Source organism: Rhinatrema bivittatum, chromosome 8 (genome assembly GCF_901001135.1).
Source record: "Rhinatrema bivittatum chromosome 8, aRhiBiv1.1, whole genome shotgun sequence".
Classification (NCBI taxonomy): Eukaryota; Metazoa; Chordata; class Amphibia; order Gymnophiona; family Rhinatrematidae; genus Rhinatrema; species Rhinatrema bivittatum.
This window is the reverse complement of record NC_042622.1, coordinates 7,802,802-7,830,000: the sequence shown is the minus strand read 5'-3', so window position 1 is coordinate 7,830,000 and position 27,199 is coordinate 7,802,802. Positions and strand designations below refer to the sequence as shown.

The 27,199-nt window shown below is 45.9% G+C and overlaps 1 protein-coding gene across 1 annotated transcript in view; it reads left to right on the top strand.

Moving 5' to 3' along the window:
- Nucleotides 1–1,557: 1,557 nt before the first annotated feature.
- ZNF512B (zinc finger protein 512B) overlaps nt 1,558–27,199 on the top strand; it is a 101,689-nt gene continuing 76,047 nt past the window's right edge. Inside the window, exons 1-3 of the mRNA XM_029614308.1 lie at nt 1,558–1,671; nt 22,302–22,381; nt 25,722–25,879. Of these exons, the coding sequence (XP_029470168.1) occupies nt 22,310–22,381; nt 25,722–25,879 (230 nt within the window). The 5' untranslated portion in view covers nt 1,558–1,671; nt 22,302–22,309. The remainder of the gene's footprint in view (nt 1,672–22,301; nt 22,382–25,721; nt 25,880–27,199) is intronic.

Here is a 27,199-nt window from a genome sequence, read left to right as displayed (position 1 = left end):
GATTCTTTCTCGGGGGGGGAGGGGTTCAGGGTGATTGTTTCTCGGGGTAGAGGTTCAGGGGTGATGTTATCTCGGGGTAGAGGTTCAGGGCTGATGTTATCTCGGGGTAGGGGTTCAGGGTGATGTTATCTCGGGTAGAGGTTCAGGGTGATTCTTTCTCGGGGTAGAGGTTCAGGGTGATTGTTTCTCGGGGTAGAGGTTCAGGGGTGATGTTATCTCGGGGGTAGAGGTTCAGGGTGATTGTTTCTCGGGGTAGAGGTTCAGGGGTGATGTTATCGCAGGGTAGGGGTTCAGGGTGATGTTATCAGGTAGAGGTTCAGGGTGATTCTTTCTCGGGGTAGGGGTTCAGGGTGATTGTTTCTCGGGGTAGAGGTTCAGGGGTGATGTTATCTCGGGGTAGAGGTTCAGGGCTGATGTTATCTCGGGGTAGGGGTTCAGGGTGATGTTATCTCGGGTAGAGGTTCAGGGTGATTCTTTCTCGGGGTAGAGGTTCAGGGTGATTGTTTCTCGGGGTAGAGGTTCAGGGGTGATGTTATCTGGGGTAGAGGTTAGGTTCAGGGTGATTGTTTCTCGGGGTAGAGGTTCAGGGGTGATGTTATCGCGGGGTAGGGGTTCAGGGTGATGTTATCTCAGGTAGAGGTTCAGGGTGATTCTTTCTCGGGGTAGGGGTTCAGGGTGATTGTTTCTCGGGGTAGAGGTTCAGGGGTGATGTTATTCGGGTAGAGGTTCAGGGCTGATGTTATCTCGGGGTAGGGGTTCAGGGGATGTTATCTCGGGTAGAGGTTCAGGGTGATTCTTTCTCGGGGTAGAGGTTCAGGGTGATTGTTTCTCGGGGTAGAGGTTCAGGGGTGATGTTATCTCGGGGTAGAGGTTCAGGGTGATTGTTTCTCGGGGTAGAGGTTCAGGGGTGATGTTATCGCGGGGTAGGGGTTCAGGGTGATGTTATCTCAGGTAGAGGTTCAGGGGTGATGTTATCGCGGGGTAGAGGTTCAGGGTGATTGTTTCTCGGGGTAGAGGTTCAGGGGTGATGTTATCTCAGGTAGAGGTTCAGGGTGATTATTTCTCGGGGTAGAGGTTCAGGGGTGATGTTATCTCGGGGTAGAGGTTCAGGGTGATTATTTCTCGGGGTAGAGGTTCAGGGGTGATGTTATCTCAGGTAGAGGTTCAGGGTGATTCTTTCTCGGGGTAGGGGTTCAGGGTGATTGTTTCTCGGGGTAGAGGTTCAGGGGTGATGTTATCTCGGGGTAGAGGTTCAGGGTGATTGTTTCTCGGGGTAGAGGTTCAGGGGTGATGTTATCTCGGGGTAGGGGTTCAGGGTGATTGTTATCTCAGGTAGAGGTTCAGGGGTGATTCTTTCTCGGGGTAGGGGTTCAGGGTGATTGTTTCTCGGGTAGAGGTTCAGGGGTGATGTTATCTCAGGTAGAGGTTCAGGGTGATTCTTTCTCGGGGTAGGGGTTCAGGGCTGATGTTATCTCGGGGTAGGGGTTCAGGGTGATGGCGCCGCACAGACTTCCCTGCCTGGCTCGGTACCGCCCCACTCCTCCGGGCCGCCGCTGATACCGCGAGAGCTGCGGGAGAGGGTACGGCGGGGTCGGGCGCGCGCAGGAGGCGCCGTGCGCGGCCCCGGGGCGGAGAGCGGCAGCGGCGGCGGCGGAGGAGGCGACGGCGGAGGTGAGGGCCGGGGGCAGAGCGGCGGGGGTCCGGCCGGGCCTTGACCTGGCTTCCTGGGCGGCTGTCGCAGGCCCCGGCGCGGAGCGGGAGGAGGCTCCGTGTCCTGGGGGTCGTCCCCCAACCCCCGGGGCGTCGGCCGGGGCAGGGGCGACTCCGCGTGACGTCATCCCCCCCCCCCCCCCCGCGGCAGCGCCGCCCTAGTTGGGAGGGGGGAGACGGGGGCTGTGACGGGAAGCCTCGGGCACCCGAATAATTGCTGCTTGATGGGATTCAGGCCCCCCCCCCCCCGAGGAAGATCCTGCATCCCGGGGGGGGGGTGAGATACGTGCCCCCGCCCCCTGCTCCCTGGAGCTTACAGCCTGCTGCATCCCTCGATTGCAAGGTGCCCACCCTCCCTGCTGCGTCCTCTCCTTCCTTCCTTCCTCTTGCCAGATTTAGGAAATTCATTCCACTTTTTATTGTGTAGGAATTAAAAAAAAGATAAAAATATATGATCCCCGAATTTACAGTACAGAAATGACAAATCCCAGGGGCGGTGCTGGTCCCTATTATCCCTGCCCCCTGGCAGGATCCCCAGATTTTGCCCCTTCAGCTGCTGCTTCTCCTCTTTCCCCGGGATTGTCCCTGCACAGGTTCTGGTTCTGACCCGCTGGCAGGATCCCACAGATTTTGCCCTTCAGCTGCTGCTTCTCCCCTTTCCCCCGGGATTGTCCCTGCTCAGGTTCTGGTTCTGACCCGCTGGCAGGATCCCACAGATTTTGCTCCTTCAGCTGCTGCTTCTCCTCTTTCCCCCGGGATTCTCCCTGCTCAGGTTCTGGTTCTGACCCGCTGGCAGGATCCCACAGATTTTGCTCCTTCAGCTGCTGCTTCTCCCTTTCCCCCGGGATTGTCCCTGCTCAGGTTCTGGTTCTGCCCCGCTGGCAGGATCCCACAGATTTTGCCCCTTCAGCTGCTGCTTCTCCCTTTCCCCCAGGATTGTCCCTGCTCAGGTTCTGGTTCTGACCCGCTGGCAGGATCCCACAGATTTTGCGCTTCGGCTGCTGCTTCTCCCCTTTCCCCCGGGATTGTCCCTGCTCAGGTTCTGGTTCTGACCCGCTGGCAGGATCCCACAGATTTTGCTCCTTCAGCTGCTGCTTCTCCCCTTTCCCCCGGGATTGTCCCTGCTCAGGTTCTGGTTCTGACCCGCTGGCAGGATCCCACAGATTTTGCTCCTTCAGCTGCAGCTTCTCTTTCCCCCAGGATTGTCCCTGCTCAGGTTCTGGTTCTGGCCCGCGGGCAGGATCCCACAGATTTTGCTCCTTCAGCTGCTGCTTCTCCCCTTTCCCCCGGGATTGTCCCTGCTCAGGTTCTGGTTCTGACCCGCTGGCAGGATCCCACAGATTTTGCTCCTTCAGCTGCAGCTTCTCTTTCCCCTTCCCCCAGGATTGTCCCTACTCAGGTTCTGGTTCTGGCCCGCTGGCAGGATCCACAGATTTTGCTCCTTCAGCTGCTGCTTCTCCCCTTTCCCCGGGATTATACAGAGGTTTTTTTGCACATTCTCTTTTGGGTTGTCTTCAAATTTCTCTTTTAAATTTTTGGGAAATGAGCATCTCTTATGCATGCCGGACCAGTCCAGAATCCACTTGTCTGGACTGGTCTGGCATGGACTAAAGGAAAGGAAATTAACAGGGAAGTTTAAATGTCACTGTATTTTACATAGCAGGAAATGCATTTCTGTCCAGTGTTGCATTGCATGCAGAGTCTGCCTTCTTGGGGTTTCCAGTTCAGTTTTTGTCTGTGCATCTCCAATTTGTGATTCCTTATTCTGTATGTGTGAGGGTTTGTTGGCGTTCTGTGTGTGGTTGAGGTGAGGGATCGTTTTAGCATGAAGGGAACTGTAGCAGTTCGGCTTGTGCCCTTTTCCCAGTAGATGGTGTATTGGTGTTCAAGGGACTGGTGTAATATTCGCAGTGCTGTCTTTTCATGGATACAGTTTTGCTCTTTCAGTTGTGGGAGTTAGTACTGTTCTGGATGGCAGGTTTGTACATAATATGTACCCACTGTGGGTTTTTTTTTCCAGAATTTTGAATTACTTCACTTAATAATACTTATCATTTTTATAGCACTACCGCATGTATGCAGTGCTGTTCCATGCTGGTAAGTATTCAGGCATAATAAGTTTCTTCTCCAAAGAGCTTAGAATCTAAGTAGGCACTTAAAGGAATGGGAGATAAAGTGACTTGCCCAAGGTCACAAGGAGTGTCAGTGGGAGAACTGGTTTGCTTCCCTGGTTCTCCACGCACTGCTCAGACCAGTAGGCCACTCTTCCTTTAGTCAGCGTGTGTGGTAATGGAGGGTATTTATGTTGCTGGTATTGAGATGACACCAGAATTTTAATATTCTTTTCATCCTGCCAGACCAGTCCAAACGCATGGGTTTTGTCCTCCTACCAGCAGGTGGAGACAGAGCAAAAGCTTCCCTCACTCTATAGCCTTGTGCAGCAGAGAGGACTCGTCATGTTCCCTGGCTCAGCAGAGGATAGCGCAGGTCTCAGCTGGTGCAGGGGACAAACAAGCAAGAGCCTTAGGCTGAGGCGAAGGTTTGAGTGCAGGATGACAGCTGTGTGTTGCTTGCTCTTCCTCCCATGGGGGGTGCTTAGTGTTTCTCTGGACAGTGGGGGAGCACCTGGTATTGCCTTCCTTCTCTGTGACAGACGTCCCTCTTGGAGTCCTCCAATAATTAAAAAAAACAGTCTAGAGAAGAGCTGGAGGTGAAAAGGTGATTAGGGTGGGGTCCTTCGGGATTGATGGTGCCAGTTTCAGGTGTGGTCGCAGTACGGCGGTGAGGCTGACTTGCTCAGTGACCTATCCTTGCTGCAGGACTGCGCCTCGCCCATTTAAGCTTGGCTAAGGGGGAGCGAAACCTGGACATCTACAGACCCAAGCTGCTCCCAACGTTCCTCCTCGTGCCCCGTCTCTCACACAAATTCCCTGAGCTGAAGGACGACTAATCCAGCCGAGTCGGGGTGTAATGTAATGAAGCTGGAGGGGGGGGAGTAAGAGAGCATCAAAGCTGCCCCTTGGTCAGTGAGCACCAGAGCATTGCGTGCTCAGAGCGATCGCTCGGCCTGCGTCTGAAACATGCACCCGCTTCTCCCCCCTCCTGTGCTCTCCCTGGAGGCCCGAGGCTACCAGGAGTCATCTCTGGGGGGAGAGGCTGTCTGAGAAGGACATAGAAACTCTCCTGAAGCTTTCCCTTGTGTGGGGCAGGATTGCACAGAAGGGGGAGGCCCCAGAGATGTTCCGTCAGGCTGGAAAGCTGGGGACCCACTTATTCCTTTCTTTACCATTGGCCTTCTTCCTGGGGAAGGGAAACGGCCCTGAAACTTCCTCAGTCACGGCAAGGTTTAGTCATTTTACCACAATCTGAAAAGGTTACTAGCGTGTCCTAGCAGGTGGCAGTAGGCGGGGGCCTTGTAGGCATCTCAGAAAACCCTGACTTCATTTGGAGATGGTGAGCCGCAATCTTCTCCCACGGACTGGTTCCTCAATAAGGCTGGGGCTGCCTTTATGATCTGTCTGGACCGCTTCTAAGCTGCTGATCAGCACACAGATTTATCTGCGCATCAGCTGGCGGGCTCTGCATCTAATGCCCAGCTGGACAGACGGCCATTAAAAAAAAAAATTGTCTGTTTTGGTTTGGGGGTGGAGCTGCAGAACTTCGTAGAAGATCTGGGAGCGACTAAGAAGCTTCTGAGAATCCTCCGTGGAATATGACAGTGCCAAAGGACACACTGAGGTTTCGTGGTCTACTTGTCATCACTTTAGATGGACGTCCAGGTCTCTCAGTTTCACAAGAAGTGGACTCATTGCAAAGATTGGCTGCGTTTGTCCAGTTCATGCTGCTTTAGATCACCTTTATTGACTGGATGCAGTTGTATCTATCCTCATGTTGAAGGAATGGATAGGTACAAAAGAACATAAGAAATTGCCATACTGAGTCAGACCAAGGGTCCATCAAGCCCAGCATCCTGTTTCCAACAGAGGCCAATCCAGGCCATAAGAACCTGGCAAGTACCCAAACATTAGATAGATCACAAGCTATTATTGCTCATTAATTACTATCATAGCAGTTTATGGATTTTTCCTCTACGAACTTATCCAAACCTTTTTTAAACCCAGTTACACTAACTGCTGTGACCACATCCTCTGGCAATGAATTCCAGAGCTTTATTGTGCGTTGAGTGAAAAAGAACTTTCTCCGATTAGTTTTAAATGTGCCCCATGCTAACTTCATGGAGTGCCCCCTAATCTTTCTACTATCCAAAAGAGTAAATAACCAATTCACATCTACCCATTCTAGACCTCTCATGATTTTAAACACCTCTATCATATCCCCCCTCAGCCGTCTCTTCTCCAAGCTGAAAAGACCTAACCTCTTTAGTCTTTCCTCATAGGGGAGTTGTTCCATTCCCCTTATCATTTTGGTAGCCCTTCTCTGTACCTTCTCCATCGCAATTATATCCTTTTTGAGATGCGACCAGAATTGTACACAGTATTCAAGGTGCGGTCTCACCATGGAGCGATACAGAGGCATTATGACATTTTCCGTGTTACTCACCATTCCCTTTCTAATAATTCCTAACATTCTGTTTGCTTTTTTGACTGCTGCAGCACACTGAGCCAACGATTTCAATGTGTTATCCACTATGATGCCTAGATCTATTTCCTGGGTTGTAGCACCTAACATGGAACCCAACATCATGTAACTACAGCAAGGGTTATTTTTCCTATGTGCATCACCTTGCATTTGTCCACATTAAATTTCATCTGCCATTTGGATGCCCAATCTTCCAGTCTTGCAAGTTCCTCCTGTAATGTATCACAATCCGCTTGTGAATTAATTACTCTGAATAATTTTGTATCATCTGCAAATTTGATCCCCAACCACTTTACGGTTCTGAAGAAGGAAAGGTCCTTTACCTCAGTATTTCTTTGAACTTTTTATTTAGCAGATGACAAGTGTAAAGGAACTTACAAACATTCGCAGGAAGTTGTACATAGGAGGGTACAAGTGTAGGACAAAACTTGTCAAACAGAATCCAAGAGCCGTCATGTCGAGCTTTGTCCTTATTCTCTTTATCCATCTTCTCATGCAAGGAGTAAGAGATTTTCTCTATTAACGCAGTTGACGCTTCCATAGAGAAACCCATGGTGCACTTTCTCAGAAGTGTGCAATGGTGTGGCCTAGCTGCATGCACGCATTGTATAACGAGATGTTTATCTGAACTGAAACGGTTATTACCTCAAAGACTGAGCAAGCCCAAGCTTGGCGTTGGGGACAAATTATGTTTACAAATCAATCTAATTTTCCTTTCTAGTTCCCCACAAGGGGAATATATGAGACCCTAACAAGAAACCATCGAGGGTCTATGCATGCGGTGTAAAAGTTTGGTCCTGGAGTGTAGGGAGGTGGAGGGTGCCGCCTGTCACATCTCAGCCCAGTCAGCATTGTGTACGTCACGCATTCCATTTGTGTAGCAAAGAATGCATCCTAGTTGGAATGTGATCTGCGTCAATAATGCAGCTGCAAATATGAGAAATGATCACTAATAACCCTCTCTAACAAGCTCGGATGCCGAGGGAGCTACCTCTACTTTTCTAGTGCACTCCTCATCTGCAGATAGATGTGATGTGGTGCTTATTAACTCACTAAAGGTATCCCCTCCCTCGCCACAGTTCCCAAAGAAACCACAGGCCACGAACCTGCCAGTCCCACATCTCAGGAAAAAAAGGTTTGGCTTTTTGGTCAAGGGCATAATGGGAGAGAAATCTGAAGCTGGGAGGCCTTAAATGTTTACTGATTTTCTGCAATGGTAGGAGAGTTACGAAGAATCCTTCTGGCTGCTGAGGCAGGTTAGGTAGGTAGAATTAAGGCCAGGGGAGGATCTGTGCCATCAGTCTGCACTCTCTCCAATTGACTTCACCCACATGGAGAGTCTGGGCCAAGCCTTGCTCCCCAGTAGTAGCCACAAATATCTGACATCCCCATGCCTCCCTCTCATTTAAGCCGACACAGAACAGAGACTAATTCATGCCACTCTGTCGTGCCATATAAAACTTCACTTCTGTCTAGTTAAGGAGTCAAAAACATGTTGGGATAAACACATTATTTATGTATTTATTTATTTATGATTTTTTATATACTGATGTTCATTTCAAAAAGAGATATCACATCGGTTTACAATAACGTACAATAGGTAATTCACTATCCCCTAAAAGGGCTTTCAATCTAAAAGTTTTGTACCTGAGGCTAAGAGATTACAAAAATAAAATCATCAAAATCAAAGTTCTTAACAATTAAGCAAAAGGTATAACAAGGAGCATATTAAACAAATAACACAAAGGGGTGCACAAAGGGGAGTGCACAAAGGGGAATGCCCCTTTGTCGCACCCCTTCGGCGCGCAGTGCCTGCTGGCTTGGCGCCTTTCAAACTGCCCGGCTCCGTTTGCGATGATGTCAGGGGAGGGGGCGGGTCTCAGAATCATGGCTTTCCCCACAGAAATCTCTTCTCAGTTTCAAAGGCAGTTTTTTTCATTACCTAACCTTGCTAAACCCTTAACAAATATCATCAACCTGTCCATTAATTCTGGACAGGTACCTGTCCCCCTCAAACAGGCAATCGTCAAGCCTATACTAAAAAAACCCAAACTAGACCCCTCTGATCTAGCTAATTACCGCCCCATTTCCAATTTACCTTTCATTTCTAAACTCCTTGAAAAAACCGTCAACAAACAACTCACAGAATACCTTGAGGATAACCACATTCTTGCCCCTGCTCAATACGGTTTTCGGAAATTTCACAGCACTGAGACTCTTCTACTCTCCTTGTCAGATCATATTCTCAAAGGATTCGAGAAAGGTCAATCTTATATCCTTGCCTTTCTTGATATCTCTTCTGCATTTGATACCATCAGCCACTCTATTCTCCTACAGCGATTAACTGAAATTGGCATCACAGGGGTTGCCCTCAATTGGTTCAACTCCTATCTTAGTAATAGAAACTTCAAAATTCAGCTAGGAAATCATGTATCTAAGGCCATCCCCCTCAAACAAGGTGTCCCACAAGGCTCATCACTCTCCTCAACCCTTTTCAATATCTACATCCCTACCCCTCTGTTACCTCCTTTCAAGTCTCAACCTCCCTCATTATATCTACGCTGACGACGTTCAGTTGCTCATCCCCATCACTGACTCTCTCTCAAAAACTATGGATATCTGGAAGGACACTCTCCAATCCATAAACAATCTCCTATCTTCCATCCACTTAGCTCTTAATACAACTAAAACTGAAATCATGCTTATCTCACCACAAAACCAACTGAACCCCTACGCTATCTCACATTTCCCATTTGCCCAACAAGTCCGTGATCTGGGAATCACTCTCGATGGTCACTTCACGCTGAAGAAATTCATCAGTAACATACTAAAAGATGGTTTCTTTAAACTTCACACCCTAAAGAAACTTATTTATTTATTTAGAGGGTTTTTATATACCGCAGTACGTAAAATATACATCACCGCGGTTTACAATTAACAATAAATTAGCAACAATGCTTTACAAATAACAGAATTAATAAATATTAATTACATATAACAGGATTAACAGCAAACAGGCTGTATCGATCGTGGACCATCCATAAGGAGAATGTTTAACAAACAATAATGATATTGTGGTAATATTATCATTTACGAAACAACAATATAACAAACTAGAATATAATACTATAACGGTGCTGTGGGATAATACAAGTTCTAAATTGAATTGAAGATAACACAATACAAATATCATGTTAAGGGAAAAATGTGGGCGTAGGGGGGCGGAGGAATAAGGAGAGAGAATGTGGGTAGAAGGGACATGGAGCTGGGAGTTATCTTGGTGAGGTAACTAGAGTGTCATATCAGTTTAATTGTATATCATAGTGTGAAAGCTAGTTCAAATAGCCATGTTTTGAGGTCATGTTTGAATTTCTTATGGCAGGGTTCCATTCGCAGATCAGTGGGCATCTTGTTCCATAAATTTATTCCAGCTATGGAGAATGCGCGGTCTCTTGTTGTCACGTGTTTGAATTGTTTAGTTGGGGCAGTTGCAAATTTAGCTTGATGGATACTTCTTATTGGTCTCTTAGAGGTGCGGAAAACAAACTGCTCTGAGAACCATTGCATCTCTTGGTTATAGACCGACTTATGAATAAGTGAGAGTACTTTAAAGCTAATTCTAGATGCTACCGGAAGCCAATGTAAGTACATGAGCGCTGGTGTAATATGCTCATGATAGCGGGTATTGGTGATTAGTCGAGCTGCTGCATTCTGTAACATCTGTAAAGGTTGAATTGCGTTTTTAGGGAGACCTATTAGTAAAGCGTTACAGTAGTCAATTTTTGGTAGTATAGTAGCTTGCAATACTGTCCGAAAATCTTGTGGATGTAGTAGGGGTTTAATTCTTTTTAGAGTGTGAAGTTTGAAGAAACCATTTTTTATTGTGGCTGATATGAATTTCTTTAATGAAAAATGGTTGTCGATTATTACGCCTAGACTGCGGACTTGCTGTAGTTGGGGGATTACTGAAGTAGAGAGCTGGGAGGTATTGGATGAGATGTTATTGTGTGGCGTTATGAGGATGAGTTCAGTTTGGATGTTTATTGCTAGGAAGTTTCAGTTAGAAGCTCTCTATTTCAGCCAGGGCTGATTCCAGGTTTCAGGGCATTAGAAAGGGAATCATTGATAGGGATGAGAATCTGTACGTCATCAGCATATATGAAGTGACGGAGATTCATTTTTGCTAGGAGTCGACAGAGTGGAGATAAGTAAATGTTGAACAGAGTTGATGAAAGCGATGAGCCTTGTGGTACACCTTGTAGAAGATTTCTTGGTTTTGATATTTGTGATCCCAACTTGACACTGTATGTCCTGTCTTTCAGGAAAGATTGGATCCAGTTTAAGGCAGTGCCAGTTATGCCAATAACTTAAACCCCTACTTCATCCCCCAGACTTTCGTACTGTTCTACAAACAATCATTTTTGCTAAAACCGACTACTGTAATTCCCTCCTTCTTGGCTTACCGAATAACGCCATCCACCCCATTCAAATATTGCAAAACACAACAGCCCGGATTTTGACCACACACACACAGACATGACCATATCACCCCGGTCCTGAAAGATCTGCATTGGCTCCCTATAGCTTCCCGCATACAATATAAGGCTCTGTCTCTCGTTCATAAGGCCTTATACAATCCTGAAATGAATTGGTTTAATGACACCTTCCGATTTCACCAATCTAATAAACCCACTAGACACATTCATCTCGCCACCATGCTTACCATGTCGCCCAAATTCTACAAACTTACTTCCACTAGAACATGTGCTATATCAATCGCTGGGCCAACCCTCTGGAACACAATGCCAGTCGAACTACGACAAGAAGAATGCCTAAAAACCTTCAAGCGAAAGCTTAAGACCTGGCTCTTCTCTAAAGCATACATGTAAATTGTTCCTCGCTCTCATCTATGTTCCCCTCAAGACCTGGCTTTCTCTAAAAATTTACACCTTACTTCCCCCCTCTCACTATTGTGTTACCCTTACCCCCTTCCTATCCCTTCTTCCCCCCCCCATCCCTTCTTCCCCCCTTCCCTTCTCTTCCCTCTCACCCCTTTTTCTACACAAATGATATATTTTATGTTATTCCCTTTTATTGTACATTTTGTAAATACTTGCAACCCTTGCTTACAATAATCTAAGAATTAACTTAATTCTTAATTCTCCTTCACATTTCCCCCCCCTCTCATTTACTCCCTTGTTAATATGTTATATTTATTTTATGTTCATCTTTATATTTCCCCCTCCTTTTAATTACTCCCTTGTTAATATGTTATATTTGTTTTATGTTAAACTTGTTCGATGTAAAGCGCCATCCCAGGCACTAGTTTATGTTACACTGTGAACCGATGTGATATCACTGATGAATGTCGGTATATAAAATCGTTAAATAATAATAATTAGCTTAGGTAAGACGCACATCTCGATAAGATTTATTCGACTTGACCATGAAATAAACAGGCCCATCCAGCCTCTCAGGTCTTTAGCAATGAGTGCTGATAAAGGTCTCTCACATTGGCAGAAACTGTTAGGCAAACAGGTCCCTTTGCCCACGAGGAGGACTTCTGATTTTGTGTAATTGGTAACCTGATAACTTCCCGTATTCTTTCAACATCCGCACTATTGAGGGGATGAAGTATCCAGCTGGGTCAGAATAGCAAAAACACCATCTGCATACAGCAAGATTTTACGATGTATCCCTCTGTTTGAACCGCCTTGATCCCCTCACTCTCCCACATGGTCTGGGATAGGGTTCAGTCATGTCAGATAAGAGGGGGTAGGCGGCACCCTTGTCTTCTCTCACTAGCAATAAAAATGGGATGAATGAGTCTCCCATTAATCAAGATATAGGCCCAGGGGGAGGTATAAAAGGTGCATTTCCATCTGTTAAACTCCTCTGGAGCCCCAAACCCCAATTGCACCTTGAAAAGGTAGGGCCACTGGATTCTATCAAAGGCCTTGTATGCAGCCAACGGAAGGACTGCACCGCACATCTTTCATATTTTATGTAGCCTTTTTTGGTTATATGATGGTTATTAAAGAGTTTTCCAGTGGCAGTTGACGAAACCCGTCAGATCTGAGTGGACAATGTGAGCCATAATGCCTTCCAGCTGCAACTGCAAGTCTTTGGCCATAATGATAACATCTGAGTTGATCAAGGAAATGAGTCTATAGGCTTTACATCAATCACGAATCACTCCTAGAACCAGCTCTTCCCCTCTCAGATCTTGGAATATCTGGGAGCACGTTCTATATGAACACGCACTGAGTGTTCTTGGTGATCAAGAGAATCTGCAAACTTTAGGCTTAAGCAGGGGAACTTGGTAACTCCCAGGAGGCCTCGTCTCACTGGCATGTTCTGAGCATCATGGTTGCAGCTCATGCGAGACCCCTCTGAGGATTTCTCTCACAGTGGTCACCTCAAAGTCAGGATTATAGCTTGCCCATCACTGATGAGCAGGTTCAAGAGAGGCTGAACAGGTGACCCTTTACGAGCAGTCTCCTCTGCCGAGTCGATCTGGAGTCTCTGTATTGGAGAGTACCATCTCTACAGATACAAGGCTGATGAGCAGAAGAGTTTGTTGCATATCCGAGGGTCAATAAACTGTTTGAAGAGCAAAGTAATCAGGTTAGCCCTCAACACATTTCTCTGGAAACAGCGAGAACAGTCTCAGAGATCACTCAACAGCACGATGGAAGTGGTTTATTGGAACAGTCAAGGGGGCATCTAGCAGTCACAGGCATAGAGATAAGCAAATCTCATCATGGACTGGCAGGAAAATAATCTGAAGTTACTTATTGCAGGGATGTGTCAGAGACAGGATGTTGGGTGTTGATGGACCTTGGTCTGACTCAGCATGGCATTATAATCAAAGCTGTATCGACATTGCTCCAGCCCCCAAGTAGGATAGGCCTTGGGTTAGATCCAGACAAGGTGGATTTGTTGAGTAGGGGTTAATAAATATATGGATAAAGGTGAACCGGTAGATGTAGTATACTTGGATTTTCAGAAGGCGTTTGACAAAGTTCCTCATGAGAGACTTCTAGGAAAAATAAAAAGTCATGGGATAGGTGGCGATGTCCTTTCATGGATTACAAACTGGTTAAAAGACAGGAAACAGAGTAGGATTAAATGGACAATTTTCTCAGTGGAAAAGGGTAAACAGTGGAGTGCCTCAGGGATCTGTATTGGGACCCTTACTTTTCAATATATTTATAAATGATCTGGAAAGGAATACGACGAGTGAGAATCAAATTTGCAGATGATACAAAATTGTTCAGAGTAGTTAAATCACAAGTGAATTGTGATACATTACAGGAGGATCTTGCAAGACTGGAAGATTGGGCATCCAAATGGCAGATGAAATTTAATGTGGACAAGTGCAAGGTGATGCATATAGGGAAAAATAACCCATGCTATAGTTACACAATGTTAGGTTCCATATTAGGAGCTACCACCCAAAAAAGAGATCTAGGTGTCATAGTGGATAACACATTGAAATCGTCGGCTCAGTGTGCTGCGGCAGTCAAAAAAGCAAACAGAATGTTGGGAATTATTAGAAAGGGAATGGTGAATAAAACGGAAAATGTCATAATGTCTCTGTATCGCTCCATGGTGAGACCGCACCTTGAATACTGTGTACAATTCTGGTCGCCGCATCTCAAAAAATATATAGTTGTGATGGAGAAGGTAGAAAGAAGGGCGACCAAAATGATTATTTATTATTATTTATTTATTTATTTACATTTATATACTGACATTTGATCGAGATATCACATCGGTTTACATAAAACTGAGTGAATAGGGCAAGGTCTGCCCTATTTTACATTGTAACAAGGTAACTTATCTATGATATAAAGAAATGGGTGGAAATAGTAACAAATATGATATAATGAGGGGATAACATTTAAAATAACATTAATATTACTATGTAATGAGGTAATTTGTATCTTATAACATTTTACATTGTTATGAGGTCACTTAAATAACATATAACACTTATATACATTGTAGCAAGGTCATTTATATAACATAATTTCACATTATAATGATGTAACTTGTATTAGGGCTAGAGAGAAACATTTCAAATTGATATGATGACAAGGGGAATGGAACAGCTCCCCTATGAGGAAAGACTAAAGAGGTTAGGACTTTTCAGCTTGGAGAAGAGACGGCTGAGGGGGGATATGATAGAGGTGTTTAAAATCATGAGAGGTCTAGAACGGGTAGATGTGAATCGGTTATTTACTCTTTCAGATAATAGAAGGACTAGGGGGCACTCCATGAAGTTAGCATTGGGCACATTTAAGACTAATCGGAGAAAATTCTTTTTCACTCAACGCACAATTAAGCTCTGGAATTTGTTGCCAGAGGATGTGGTTAGTGCAGTTGGGTTCAAAAAAGGATTGGATACGTTCTTGGAGGAGATGTCCATTAAGTTTACTTAGGGAATAGCCACTGCTATTATTTACATTGGTAGTATAGAATCTTCTTGGTGTTTGGGTAATTAACAGGTTCTTATGGCCTGGTTTGGCCTCTGTTGGAAACAGGATGCTGGGCTTGATGGACCCTTGATCTGACCAACCATGGCAATTTCTTATGTTCTTATGATGTTAAACATGTACACCCTAGAGGAAAGGCGAGATAGGGAAGATAAGATAGAGGACAATAAATAATCTCAGAGGTTTTCCATGCACAGGAGGGTGAGCCTTTTCCAATGGAAAGGAGGCTCAAGCAGGAGAGGTTAATGAGATGAGTTTGAAAGAGGAAGACTCAGGAGTAATCTTGGGAAATATTTCTTTATAGAGAGGGAGGTGGATGTGTGGAACGGCCTCCCAGTGGAAGTGGTGGAGACAAAACAGTGTCTGAATTCAGGAAAGCATGAGACAAATACAGGGGATCTCTAAGGAAGTGACGAGAATTATTAAAGCTAAATTAATGCATGGATAGGCAGACTGGATGGGCATGTGTCTTTCCTGCCGTCATGTTTCTATGTTTCTATTCTAAGGAAGTGATGGGAATTATAAAGCTAAATTAATTGGATGGATGGGCAGACTGGATGGGCCATGTGGTCTTTTCCTGCCGTCATGTTTCTATGTTTCTATTCTAAGGAAGTGATGGGAATTATAAAGCTAAATTAATTGGATGGATGGGCAGACTGGATGGGCCATGCGGGTCTTTTCCTGCCGTCATGTTTCTATGTTTCTATTCTAAGGAAGTGATGGGAATTATAAAGCTAAATTAATTGGATGGATGGGCAGACTGGATGGGCCATGTGGTCTTTTCCTGCCGTCATGTTTCTGTGTTTCTATTCTAAGGAAGTGATGAGAATTATAAAGCTAAATTAATTGGATGGATGGGCAGACTGGATGGGCCATGGGTCTTTTCCTGCCGTCATGTTTCTATGTTTCTTATTATAAGGAAGTGATGGGAATTATAAAGCTAAATTAATTGGGGGGATGGGCAGACTGGATGGGCCATGCGGTCTTTTCCTGCCGTCATGTTTCTATTCTAAGGAAGTGATGGGAATTATAAAGCTAAATTAATTGGATGGATGGGCAGACTGGATGGGCCATGCGGTCTTTTCCTGCCGTCATGTTTCTATGTTTCTATTCTAAGGAAGTGATGGGAATTATAAAGATAAATTAATTGGGAGGATGGGCAGACTGGATGGGCCATGCGGTCTTTTCCTGCCGTCAATGTTTCTATGTTTCTATTCTAAAGGAAGTGATGGGAATTATAAAGCTAAATTAATTGGATGGATGGGCAGACTGGATGGGCCATGCGGTCTTTTCCTGCCGTCATGTTTCTATGTTTCTATTCTAGGAAGTGATGGGAATTATAAAGCTAAATTAATTGGGAGGATGGGCAGACTGGATGGGCCATGCGGTCTTTCCTGCCGTCATGTTTCTATGTTTCTATTCTAAGGAAGTGATGGGAATTATAAAGCTAAATTAATTGGATGGATGGGCAGACTGGATGGGCCATGCGGTCTTTTCCTGCCGTCATGTTTCTATGTTTCTATTCTAAGGAAGTGATGGGAATTATAAAGCTAAATTAATTGGATGGTGTGGGCAGACTGGATGGGCCATGCGGTCTTTTCCTGCCGTCATGTTTCTATGTTTCTATTCTAAGGAAGTGATGGGAATTATAAAGCTAAATTAATTGGGGGGATGGGCAGACTGGATGGGCCATGCGGTCTTTTCCTGCCCTCATGTTTCTATGTTTCTATTCTAAGGAAGTGATGGGAATTATAAAGTCAAATTAATTGGATGGATGGGCAGACTGGATGGGCCATGTGGTCTTTTCCTGCCGTCATGTTTCTATGTTTCTATTCTAAGGAAGTGATGGGAATTATAAAGCTAAATTAATTGGATGGATGGGCAGACTGGATGGGCCATGCGGTCTTTTCCTGCCGTCATGTTTCTATGTTTCTATTCTAAGGAAGTGATGGGAATTATAAAGTCAAATTAATTGGATGGATGGGCAGACTGGATGGGTCATGTGGTCTTTTCCTGCCGTCATGTTTCTATGTTTCTATTCTAAGGAAGTGATGGGAATTATAAAGCTAAATTAATTGGATGGATGAGCAGACTGGATGGGCCATGTGGTCTTTTCCTGCCGTCATGTTTCTATGTTTCTATTCTAAGGAAGTGATGGGAATTATAAAGCTAAATTAATTGGATGGATGGGCAGACTGGATGGGCCATGTGGTCTTTTCCTGCCGTCATGTTTCTATGTTTCTATTCTAAGGAAGTGATGGGAATTATAAAGCTAAATTAATTGGATGGATGAGCAGACTGGATGGGTCATGTGGTCTTTTCCTGCCGTCATGTTTCTATGTTTCTATTCTAAGGAAGTGATGGGAATTATAAAGCTAAATTAATTGGATGGATGAGCAGACTGGATGGGTCATGTGGTCTTTTCCTGCCGTCATGTTTCTATGTTTCTATTCTAAGGAAGTGATGGGAATTATAAAGTCAAATTAATTGGATGGATGGGCAGACTGGATGGGTCATGTGGTCTTTTCCTGCCGTCATGTTTCTATGTTTCTATTCTAAGGAAGTGATGGGAATTATAAAGTCAAATTAATTGGATGGATGGGCAGACTGGATGGGTCATGTGGTCTTTTCCTGCCGTCATGTTTCTATGTTTCTATTCTAAGGAAGTGATGGGAATTATAAAGCTAAATTAATTGGATGGATGAGCAGACTGGATGGGCCATGTGGTCTTTTCCTGCCGTCATGTTTCTATGTTTCTATTGTAAGGAAGTGATGGGAATTATAAAGCTAAATTAATTGGATGGATGGGCAGACTGGATGGGCCATGCGGTCTTTTCCTGCCGTCATGTTTCTATGTTTCTATTCTAAGGAAGTGATGGGAATTATAAAGTCAAATTAATTGGATGGATGGGCAGACTGGATGGGCCATGTGGTCTTTTCCTGCCGTCATGTTTCTATGTTTCTATTCTAAGGAAGTGATGGGAATTATAAAGCTAAATTAATTGGATGGATGGGCAGACTGGATGGGCCATGTGGTCTTTTCCTGCCGTCATGTTTCTATTCTAAGGAAGTGATGGGAATTATAAAGCTAAATTAATTGGATGGATGGGCAGACTGGATGGGTCATGTGGTCGTTTCCTGCCGTCATGTTTCTATGTTTCTATTCTAAGGAAGTGATGGGAATTATAAAGCTAAATTAATTGGATGGATGGGCAGACTGGATGGGCCATGTGGTCTTTTCCTGCCGTCATGTTTCTATTCTAAGGAAGTGATGGGAATTATAAAGCTAAATTAATTGGACGGATGGGCAGACTGGATGGGCCATGTGGCCTTTTCCTGCCGTCATGTTTCTATGTTTCTATTCTAAGGAAGTGATGGGAATTATAAAGCTAAATTAATTGGATGGATGGACAGACTGGATGGGCCATGTGGCCTTTTCCTGCCGTCATGTTTCTATGTTTCTATTCTAAGGAAGTGATGGGAATTATAAAGCTAAATTAATTGGATGGATGGGCAGACTGGATGGGCCATGTTGCCTTTTCCTGCCGTCATGTTTCTATGTTTCTATTCTAAGGAAGTGATGGGAATTATAAAGCTAAATTAATTGGATGGATGGGCAGACTGGATGGGCCATGTGGTCTTTTCCTGCCGTCATGTTTCTATGTTTCTATTCTAAGGAAGTGATGGGAATTATAAAGCTAAATTAATTGGGGGGATGGGCAGACTGGATGGGCCATGTGGTCTTTTCCTGCCGTCATGTTTCTATTCTAAGGAAGTGATGGGAATTATAAAGCTAAATTAATTGGATGGATGGGCAGACTGGATGGGCCATGAGGTCTTTTCCTGCCGTCATGTTTCTATGTTTCTATTCTAAGGAAGTGATGGGAATTATAAAGCTAAATTAATTGGATGGATGAGCCGTGCAGTCTTTTCCTGCCATCGTGTTTCTATGTTTCCATAATGTTAAGAAAGCCAGTGGCAGAGGCTGCGAGGAAGGAAGAAACGTGCTCTTCGTGCTCCCTTTCAGGATGCATTTCACAGGGATGTGCGCAAGTTTTGCTGCCTGGATGGTCCTATGTGAACGCAGCCCCCAGCACAGCTGCTGAAGCACAGGCTGTTTTTAGTCACCTTTATAAAGCAGATGTTGTGGGGGCAGAGAGAGACCGCATTTTCAGAAGGTGTGTGCATAGCATACAGGCGGAGATTGCTGGCAGCTTTTCAGGTGCTGCAATTCTATGCACCTGCTTTTCGGTGCTTCCCAGTCCCTCTCTTTCCCACAGTGAAGTCTGTTCAGCTGAAAACCCCCACCCAAGGCAGGGCCAGCGAGTGCCCCTCCCTCCCATCTCTGCGAGAAGCTTCTGGGCCGGCGGTAGCTTTCTTGCTGCCCTGTGTGAATAGTTATTGTGCTCTCGCCCCCCACGATTCATTCAGTCTCACAACCCTCCTCCACAGAACCCACGGTCAGGGAAGGGTGTTACGTACCCTAGGGAAACCCTACAGCCTTGCACACCCCCCACCCCCATACTCTCTGTAGCCACACAAAATGTAATTATGCACATGTAACAAATTTTACATGAAAAAGAAGATTCACAAGTGCAGTCTTCTGAGGCAAAATATCACTTGCAAGATGTATATTATATTTACATGCACTGCTGTGGTGCCAACGCTGCAAAAAAGACACTTGGAGCTCCTATGAAATGTATAATGGCACCTCAGAAAGCCATGAATAAACATAATTACCATTACAATATAGCAAACCTCCCGTAACAAAATAATCTTAACCGCAAGCGCTTAAACATTAACAACCTTATCTGTGAAAAGGCAACACTGCGATTATTACTCCAGGCCCTAGAACCCCAATACCCCTCCTATTGAGAAATCAGAACAAGCCAGGCTGCTGTAGATCCCTACAGAGAAACTACACGCCAGCAGAATATCTCACCTCGGTCACATATGAGAACACAGACCCTCATCAAATAGAGAATAAAGAGATCAGAAAGTATAAACGGAAACCTGCTGAGAAGAACTGAACTGAAACCCTCAACAAGCAGAGCAACAATGGAAAACCAGAAACGTTAGTACAAGAAAACGTGTGCATGCAAATCTTCAATATCCTATTTATTTATTTATTTATTTATTTATTTGAAGCTTTTATATACCGAGGTTTAGCACATGCCTTCACCCCGGTTTACATTGAAACGAAACAATGATACATAGAACAATTTGAGAATCAAAAGTATATGCAAATAGCATATGGATTAGGTTGTAACAGGAAATAACTAAAAATAAATTAAGTCAAATAACGAAAATGAAAATAGAAACGAAAAACGAGGAAGGTATATACAAACTCGTGCTCTGAATACAAGAAAGTATGAATGGGAAAAGAAGGAAAAAAGGGGGGGATGGGGTAGGCAATGGAAGGAGGAAGGGGTAGGTATGCGGAGAAGAGAAGAGGGGAGAAGGATGGGAGGCTTAAGGCATCACAATTGTGGATTGCTTAAATCATCATTGAAAGTCTGGCTGAAGATCCAGGTTTTCAGTTCTTTTTTGAATGATTTATTTTCGATGATAGATGATAGATGATAGATTATTTTTCTATTTATAGAAAAAGGACCATCATGCCACCCTGCGCTATTTGAACTTCATTTTGGTGTGGTATTTATAGCAGCCCAGGGTCACGTCTAATCATTGCTCCTAGAATGGGAGATGTTCCTTTATACTGGGTTTTTTTGAATTGTCATGTTTCAATATGTGTGATAAGCATTTCTAAAAATGACCAGAAAATGTTTTCATTTGGACATCTCCAAAGAACCCAAGAGCATATGCTGCACGCAGCAATAATTACAACAAGTGCAGAGAATGTTTCATAGTCCATTCGAGTTTCTTATTTTATCGGAGGGTCCCTTGGAAAGTAAAATTGTTAAAGCAGTGGAGTTGCCATTTGGATAAAATAAGAAAACTGGAATGGCCTATGAAACATTCTCTGCACTTGTTGTGTTTCTTGTTTTCACCTGGACATCTCCCATTTTAGGACCAGTGATTAGAAGGGACCCTGGGCTGGTAGAAGTTCAAATAGCGCAGGGTGGCATGATGGTCCTTTTTGTACCAACAGGATATTGAAGATTTGCATGCTCACGTTTTCTTGCATTAGGTCATTATATCGTATGCATTTGTATTGGACTATTTTCGAGTGATAAAACAGAAACATTACCATTCTTCATAAAACAGTGAATAATAAAATCAAGAAATATAAAGATAATAGTAATAAAATCATATTCATAAAAAGAATAAATATTTCAATCCAGTTAATGAATAGAATATCTAAAATTTCCCAATCACAATACAATATTTCAAAAAATCCAACAATTAAAAAAGTTCTAATATTTCCTAAAAAAAAATAAATTTCAAAACAGCAAAAACACCAAATTACACCCAATAATTAAAATTAATAAAAATTAAAAAAAATCTCCCGCTCTCCATACCTGGGATGTTTTGATTTCCAGTCACCCTGAGATTTTTGTGAATTTGGGGAATATTAGGGCCAGACAAACGTTATCTTGTCTCTCTCTCACACACAGACAGTAACGCTTTGATGCTCTCACACCCACCCTTTCTCATATACATGCCTATACTCTCTCACACACAATGTATGTATCACATACAGGCTCTCACATAATGTATGTGATACATAGGCTCTCAAAGGCGCATATACACATATAGACAGGCTCTCCCATGGCCACACACACACACACAAGCTTTCACACAGGCTCCACCATAGACATAAACACACACACAGACTCGGACACACACCTGCACTGCCTCCTGTTCTCTTTGGGCCTGGTGGGATGAGCTCCACCACAGCCCGGAAGGCTCCTCTTCTCAATGACCACCGAGGAGGGGGGAAAATTGGCGTTGAAGCAGGAAAGATTGTGCACACGCACGCATGGTATATTTTCAGGGAACTCGGCTGCAGCGCAGTATTTTCTCTTCACCCGCTGGCGGATTGAACTTCGTGGCGACTGGCAGTCTCTCTTCCTCTTCAGCTGGCAGCCCTGCGGCCTCTTCTGTTGCCACTGCTGCCCCCCCAGGTTGTGCTGCCCTGTGCAAATGCGTGGCTTGCACACCCGGTCATGGCAGGTCTGAGGAGCTGTATTGGCCCTCTAGGACTCACCCACCCCTGAGGCCTTCCAGGATCCCCCCATGCAGCCTTTGCAGATCTTCTTGGGTAGGAGGACAAGCACGAGCCTCCTCTCCGGCCACGCCAAAATCAAAATACCTCCCTGCTCCTGCCTTGCCTCCTGGTTCCTCTCCTCCTTCCTTCACAGCCTTTCCACCTTGCCCCCCATCCTCCTAGCTCTCCTACCCTATAGTGTTGCCTTCCATTACCCTATCCCCATCCTATTTCCTCAGTACTTAGGAGGAATGTAAGGTGGGGCAAGCAGCTAGAGGAAAGGACAGGCTCTCAGCATTTTCTTTTTATTTGGATTGCAGCCAATGAAATGAGAGAGAAAATGGAAGGAAAGAAAAAGGAGCAGGTGAGGAGCAGGAGCCCTGATGTAGGGGACATCCCGGTAACGCCGCTGTTCCCTGTCGTGCATCTTCACATGCTTCTGTGCTGTCTCCCACCCTAACCTTCCTCTGTCTCATGTCCTCTCTCTCTCTCACACTTTCCGCTCTTCCTGGTCGTGTATCTTCACATGTTTCTGTGCTGTCTCCTTCCTCTGTCTCATGCCCTCTCTCTCTCACACGTTCTGCTGTTCCCTGTCGTGCATCTTCACATGTTTCTGCGCTGTCTCCTTCCTCTGTCTCGTGCCCTCTCTCCCTCCCTCTTTCACACTTTCTGCTGCTAAGAAACAGATCATTCATGTGCATTCACACTTTGCCAGTTGCTGCAGGCTTTGCAGCTCTTCACCTGATTGCTGGTGAACTCTGCATGTCTCGTGCTGTCAGAGTGACTCATGTTATCCGTTAGACCCATATAAAAATGGGAGACATGGTAGAAAGAGCAAGATAGGAACCTCCAAATTTATGTAGAGGGGTGAGGAGGCAGGAGGGGTCTCTGTGAGCTCTCAGTGTTGTGGAGGAGTGAGGAGGCAGGAGGAGGGGGTCTCTGTGATCACTCATTAATGCTTTGAAGAGGTGAGGAGGCAGGTGGGGTCTCTGTGAGCTCTCATTAGTGCTGTGGAGAGGTGAGGAGGCAGGAGGGGTCCCTGTGAGCTCTCATTAGTGCTGTGGAGAGGTGAGGAGGCAGGAGGGGTCCCTGTGAGCTCTCATTAGTGCTGTGGAGAGGTGAGGAGGCAGGAGGGGTCCCTGTGAGCTCTCATTAGTGCTGTGGAGAGGTGAGGAGGCAGGAGGGGTCCCTGTGAGCTCTCATTAGTGCTGTGGAGGGGTGAGGAGGCAGGAGGGGTCCCTGTGAACTCTCATTAGTGCTGTAGGGTGGTGAGGATGCAGGGAAGGGTCTTTGTGAGCTCTCAGTGCTGTGGATGTGGAGGGGTGAGGAGGCAGGAGGAGGGGTCTCTGTGAGCTCTCATTAATACTGTGGAAGGGTGAGGAAGCTGGAGGGGTCTCTGCATGAGCTCTGATTAGGTTTCTGTATCTTCAGCCCCTACAAGACTCTGCCACATGTAATGCTGTGTGTGATTGTCTTCAACTGCTTTGTGAATGAGGCACGATTTACGTTGTGTGATTGTATCATCAGCCCATGTGATTGTGCCACTTGTGACGCTGTGTGTGATTGTATCTTCAGTCTCTGCATGACGCCACGAGTGATGTTGTGTGATTGTATCTTCAGCTCCTGCATGACTCTGCCAGGTGATGCTGTGTGTGATTGTATCTTCAGCCTCTGCATGACTCTGCCAGGTGATGCTGTACATGATTGTTTCTTCAGCCTCTGCATGACTCTGCCAGGTGATGCTGTGTGTGATTGTATCTTCAGCTCCTGCATGACTCTGCCAGGTGATGCTGTACATGATTGTTTCTTCAGCCTCTGCATGACTGTGCCACGTGACGCTGTGTGTGATTGTATCTTCAGCCCCTGCATGACTGTGCCACGTGACGCTGTGTGTGATTGTATCTTCAGCCCCTGCATGACTCTGCCAGGTGATGCTGTGTGTGATTGTATCTTCAGTCTCTGCATGGCTCTGTCAGGTGATGCTGTGTGTGATTGTATCTTCAGTCTCTGCATGACTCTGCCAGGTGATGCTGTGTGTGATTGTATCTTCAGCCTCTGCATGACTCTGCCAGGTGATGCTGTGTGTGATTGTATCTTCAGCTCCTGCGTGGCTCTGCCAGGTGATGCTGTGTGTGATTGTATCTTCAGCCTCTGCATGACTCTTCCAGGTGATGCTGTGTGTGATTGTATCTTCAGCCTCTGCATGACTCTGCCAGGTAATGTGTATGATTGTATCTTCAGCCCCTGCATGACTCTGCCAGGTGATGCTGTGTGTGATTATATCTTCAGTCTCTGCATGACTCTGGCAGGTGACGCTGTGTGTGATTGTATCTTCAGCTTCTGCATGACTCTGCCAGGTGATGCTTTGTGTGATTGTATCTTCAGTCTCTGCATGGCTCTGCTATGTGGGATGGTGTGAGATTGTATCTTCAGCCCCTGCATGATTCTGCCAGGTGATGCTGTGTGTGATTGTATCTTCAGCTCCTGCGTGGCTCTGCCAGGTGATGCTGTGTGTGATTGTATCTTCACCCCCTGCATGACTCTGCCAGGTGATGCTGTGTGTGATTGTATCTTCAGCTCCTGCATGTCTCTGCCAGGTGATGCTGTGTGTGATTGTATCTTCAGCTCCTGCTTGGCTCTGCCAGGTGATGCTGTGTGTGATTGTACCTTCAGCCTCTGCGTGACTCTGCCAGGTAATGTGTATGATTGTATCTTCAGCCCCTGCATGACTCTGCCAGGTGATGCTGTGTGTGATTATATCTTCAGTCTCTGCATGACTCTGGCAGGTGACGCTGTGTGTGATTGTATCTTCAGCTTCTGCATGACTCTGCCAGGTGATGCTTTGTGTGATTGTATCTTCAGCTCCTGCATGACTCTGCCAGGTGATGCTTTGTGTGATTGTATCTTTCAGCCTCTGCATGACTGCGCCATGTGACACTGTGTGAGATTGTATCTTCAGCCTCTGCATGATTCTGCTATGTGGGATGGTGTGAGATTGTATCTTCAGCCTCTGCATGATTCTGCCAGATGATGCTGTGTGTGATTGTATCTTCAGCTCCTGCATGACTCTGCCAGGTGATGCTGTGTGTGATTGTATCTTCAGCCTCTGCATGACTGTGCCAGGTGATGCTGTGTGTGATTGTTTCTTCAGCCTCTGCATGACTGTGCCACGTGACGCTGTGTGTGATTGTATCTTCACCTCCTGCATGTCTCTGCCAGGTGATGGTTTGTGTGATTGTATCTTCATCTCCTGCATGACTCTGCCAGGTGATGCTGTGTGTGATTGTTTCTTCAGCCTCTGCATGACTCTGCCACGTGATGCTGTGTGTGATTGTATCTTCAGCCTCTGCGTGACTCTGCCAGATGATGCTGTGTGTGATTGTATCTTCAGCTCCTGCATGATTCTGCTGTGTGTGATGGTGTGTGTGATTGTATCTTCAGCTCCTGCATGATTCTGCTGTGTGTGATGGTGTGTGTGATTGTATCTTCAGCTCCTGCATGATTCTGCTGTGTGTGATGGTGTGTGTGATTGTATCTTCAGCTCCTGCATGATTCTGCTGTGTGTGATGCTGTGTGTGATTGTATCTTCAGCTCCTGCATGATTCTGCTGTGTGTGATGGTGTGTGTGATTGTATCTTCAGCCCCTGCATGATTCTGCTGTGTGTGATGGTGTGTGTGTGACTGTACTTGAGATTCTTTTCTGGGTGTGACTGTGTGTGTGCTCTGTTACTGTCTTGCAGATGGCGCTCTCACAGAAGTTAATTTATTCCTGCTGTTATTGTGAAGTTACGTTTGCCTCTGACTCTCTGCTGCAGAAGCACAAGTCCTGGAAACATGCCCAGCCAGTGCCGGTTTCGACACCAAGAGCCCGAGGGCAGAGAAGAAGCAGTAAGAAAAGGTGACTACAGCTGTGAGCTGGTGCCGGTGCTGAGAACTTGAGGTTCATTCTCACACTGGACTTCTTATAATGTATGACTTCTTTTGGAAAGTTACAATGTGGTAGCAAGGCAATTCTCACTCCAAGCCTGCTGGCTGCTGCCGAAATCCAAAAGACTTTTACTACATGTGACTCGCTGCTCTACCAAACTTCACCCCTGCCCTTTATCACCCACCTGCTATTCCAGTACTGAGACCCTCACACACAGCTCTGCTCTACAGCACCTCCTGCTATTCCAGTACTGAGACCCTCACACACAGCTCTGCCCTGCAGCACCTCCTGCTATTCCAATACTGAGACCCTCACACACAGCTCTGCCCTGCAGCACCTCCTGCTATTCCAGTACTGAGACCCTCACACACAGCTCTGCCCTGCACCACCTCCTGCTATTCCAGTACTGAGACCCTCACACACAGCTCTGCCCTGCAGCACCTCCTGCTATTCCAGTACTGAGACCCTCACTCACAGCTCTGCAGCACCCCCTGCTATTCCAGTACTGAGACCTTCACACACAGCTCTGCCCTGCAGCACCTCCTGCTATTCCAGTACTGAGACCCTCACACACAGCTCTGCCCTGCAGCACTTCCTGCTATTCCAGTACTGAGACCCTCACACACAGCTCTGCCCTGCAGCACCTCCTGCTATTCCAGTACTGAGACCCTCACACAAAGCTCTGCCCTGCAGCACCTCCTGCTATTCCAGTACTGAGACCCTCACACACAGCTCTGCCCTGCAGCACCTCCTGCTATTCCTGTACTGAGACCCTCACACACAGCTCTGCCCTGCAGCTCCTGCTATTCCAGTACTGAGACCCTCACACACAGCTCTGCCCTGCAGCACCTCCTGCTATTCCAGTACTGAGACCCTCACTCACAGCTCTGCAGCACCCCCTGCTATTCCAGTACTGAGACCTTCACACACAGCTCTGCCCTGCAGCACTTCCTGCTATTCCAGTACTGAGACCCTCACACACAGCTCTGCCCTGCAGCACCTCCTGCTATTCCAGTACTGAGACCCTCACACACAGCTCTGCCCTGCAGCACCTCCTGCTATTCCAGTACTGAGACCCTCACACACAGCTCTGCCCTGCAGCACCTCCTGCTATTCCTGTACTGAGACCCTCACACACAGCTCTGCCCTGCAGCGCCTCCTGCTATTCCAGTACTGAGACCCTCACACACAGCTCTGCCCTGCAGAGCCTCCTGCTATTCCAGTACTGAGACCCTCACACACAGCTCTGCCCTGCAGCACCTCCTGCTATTCCAGTACTGAGACCCTCAC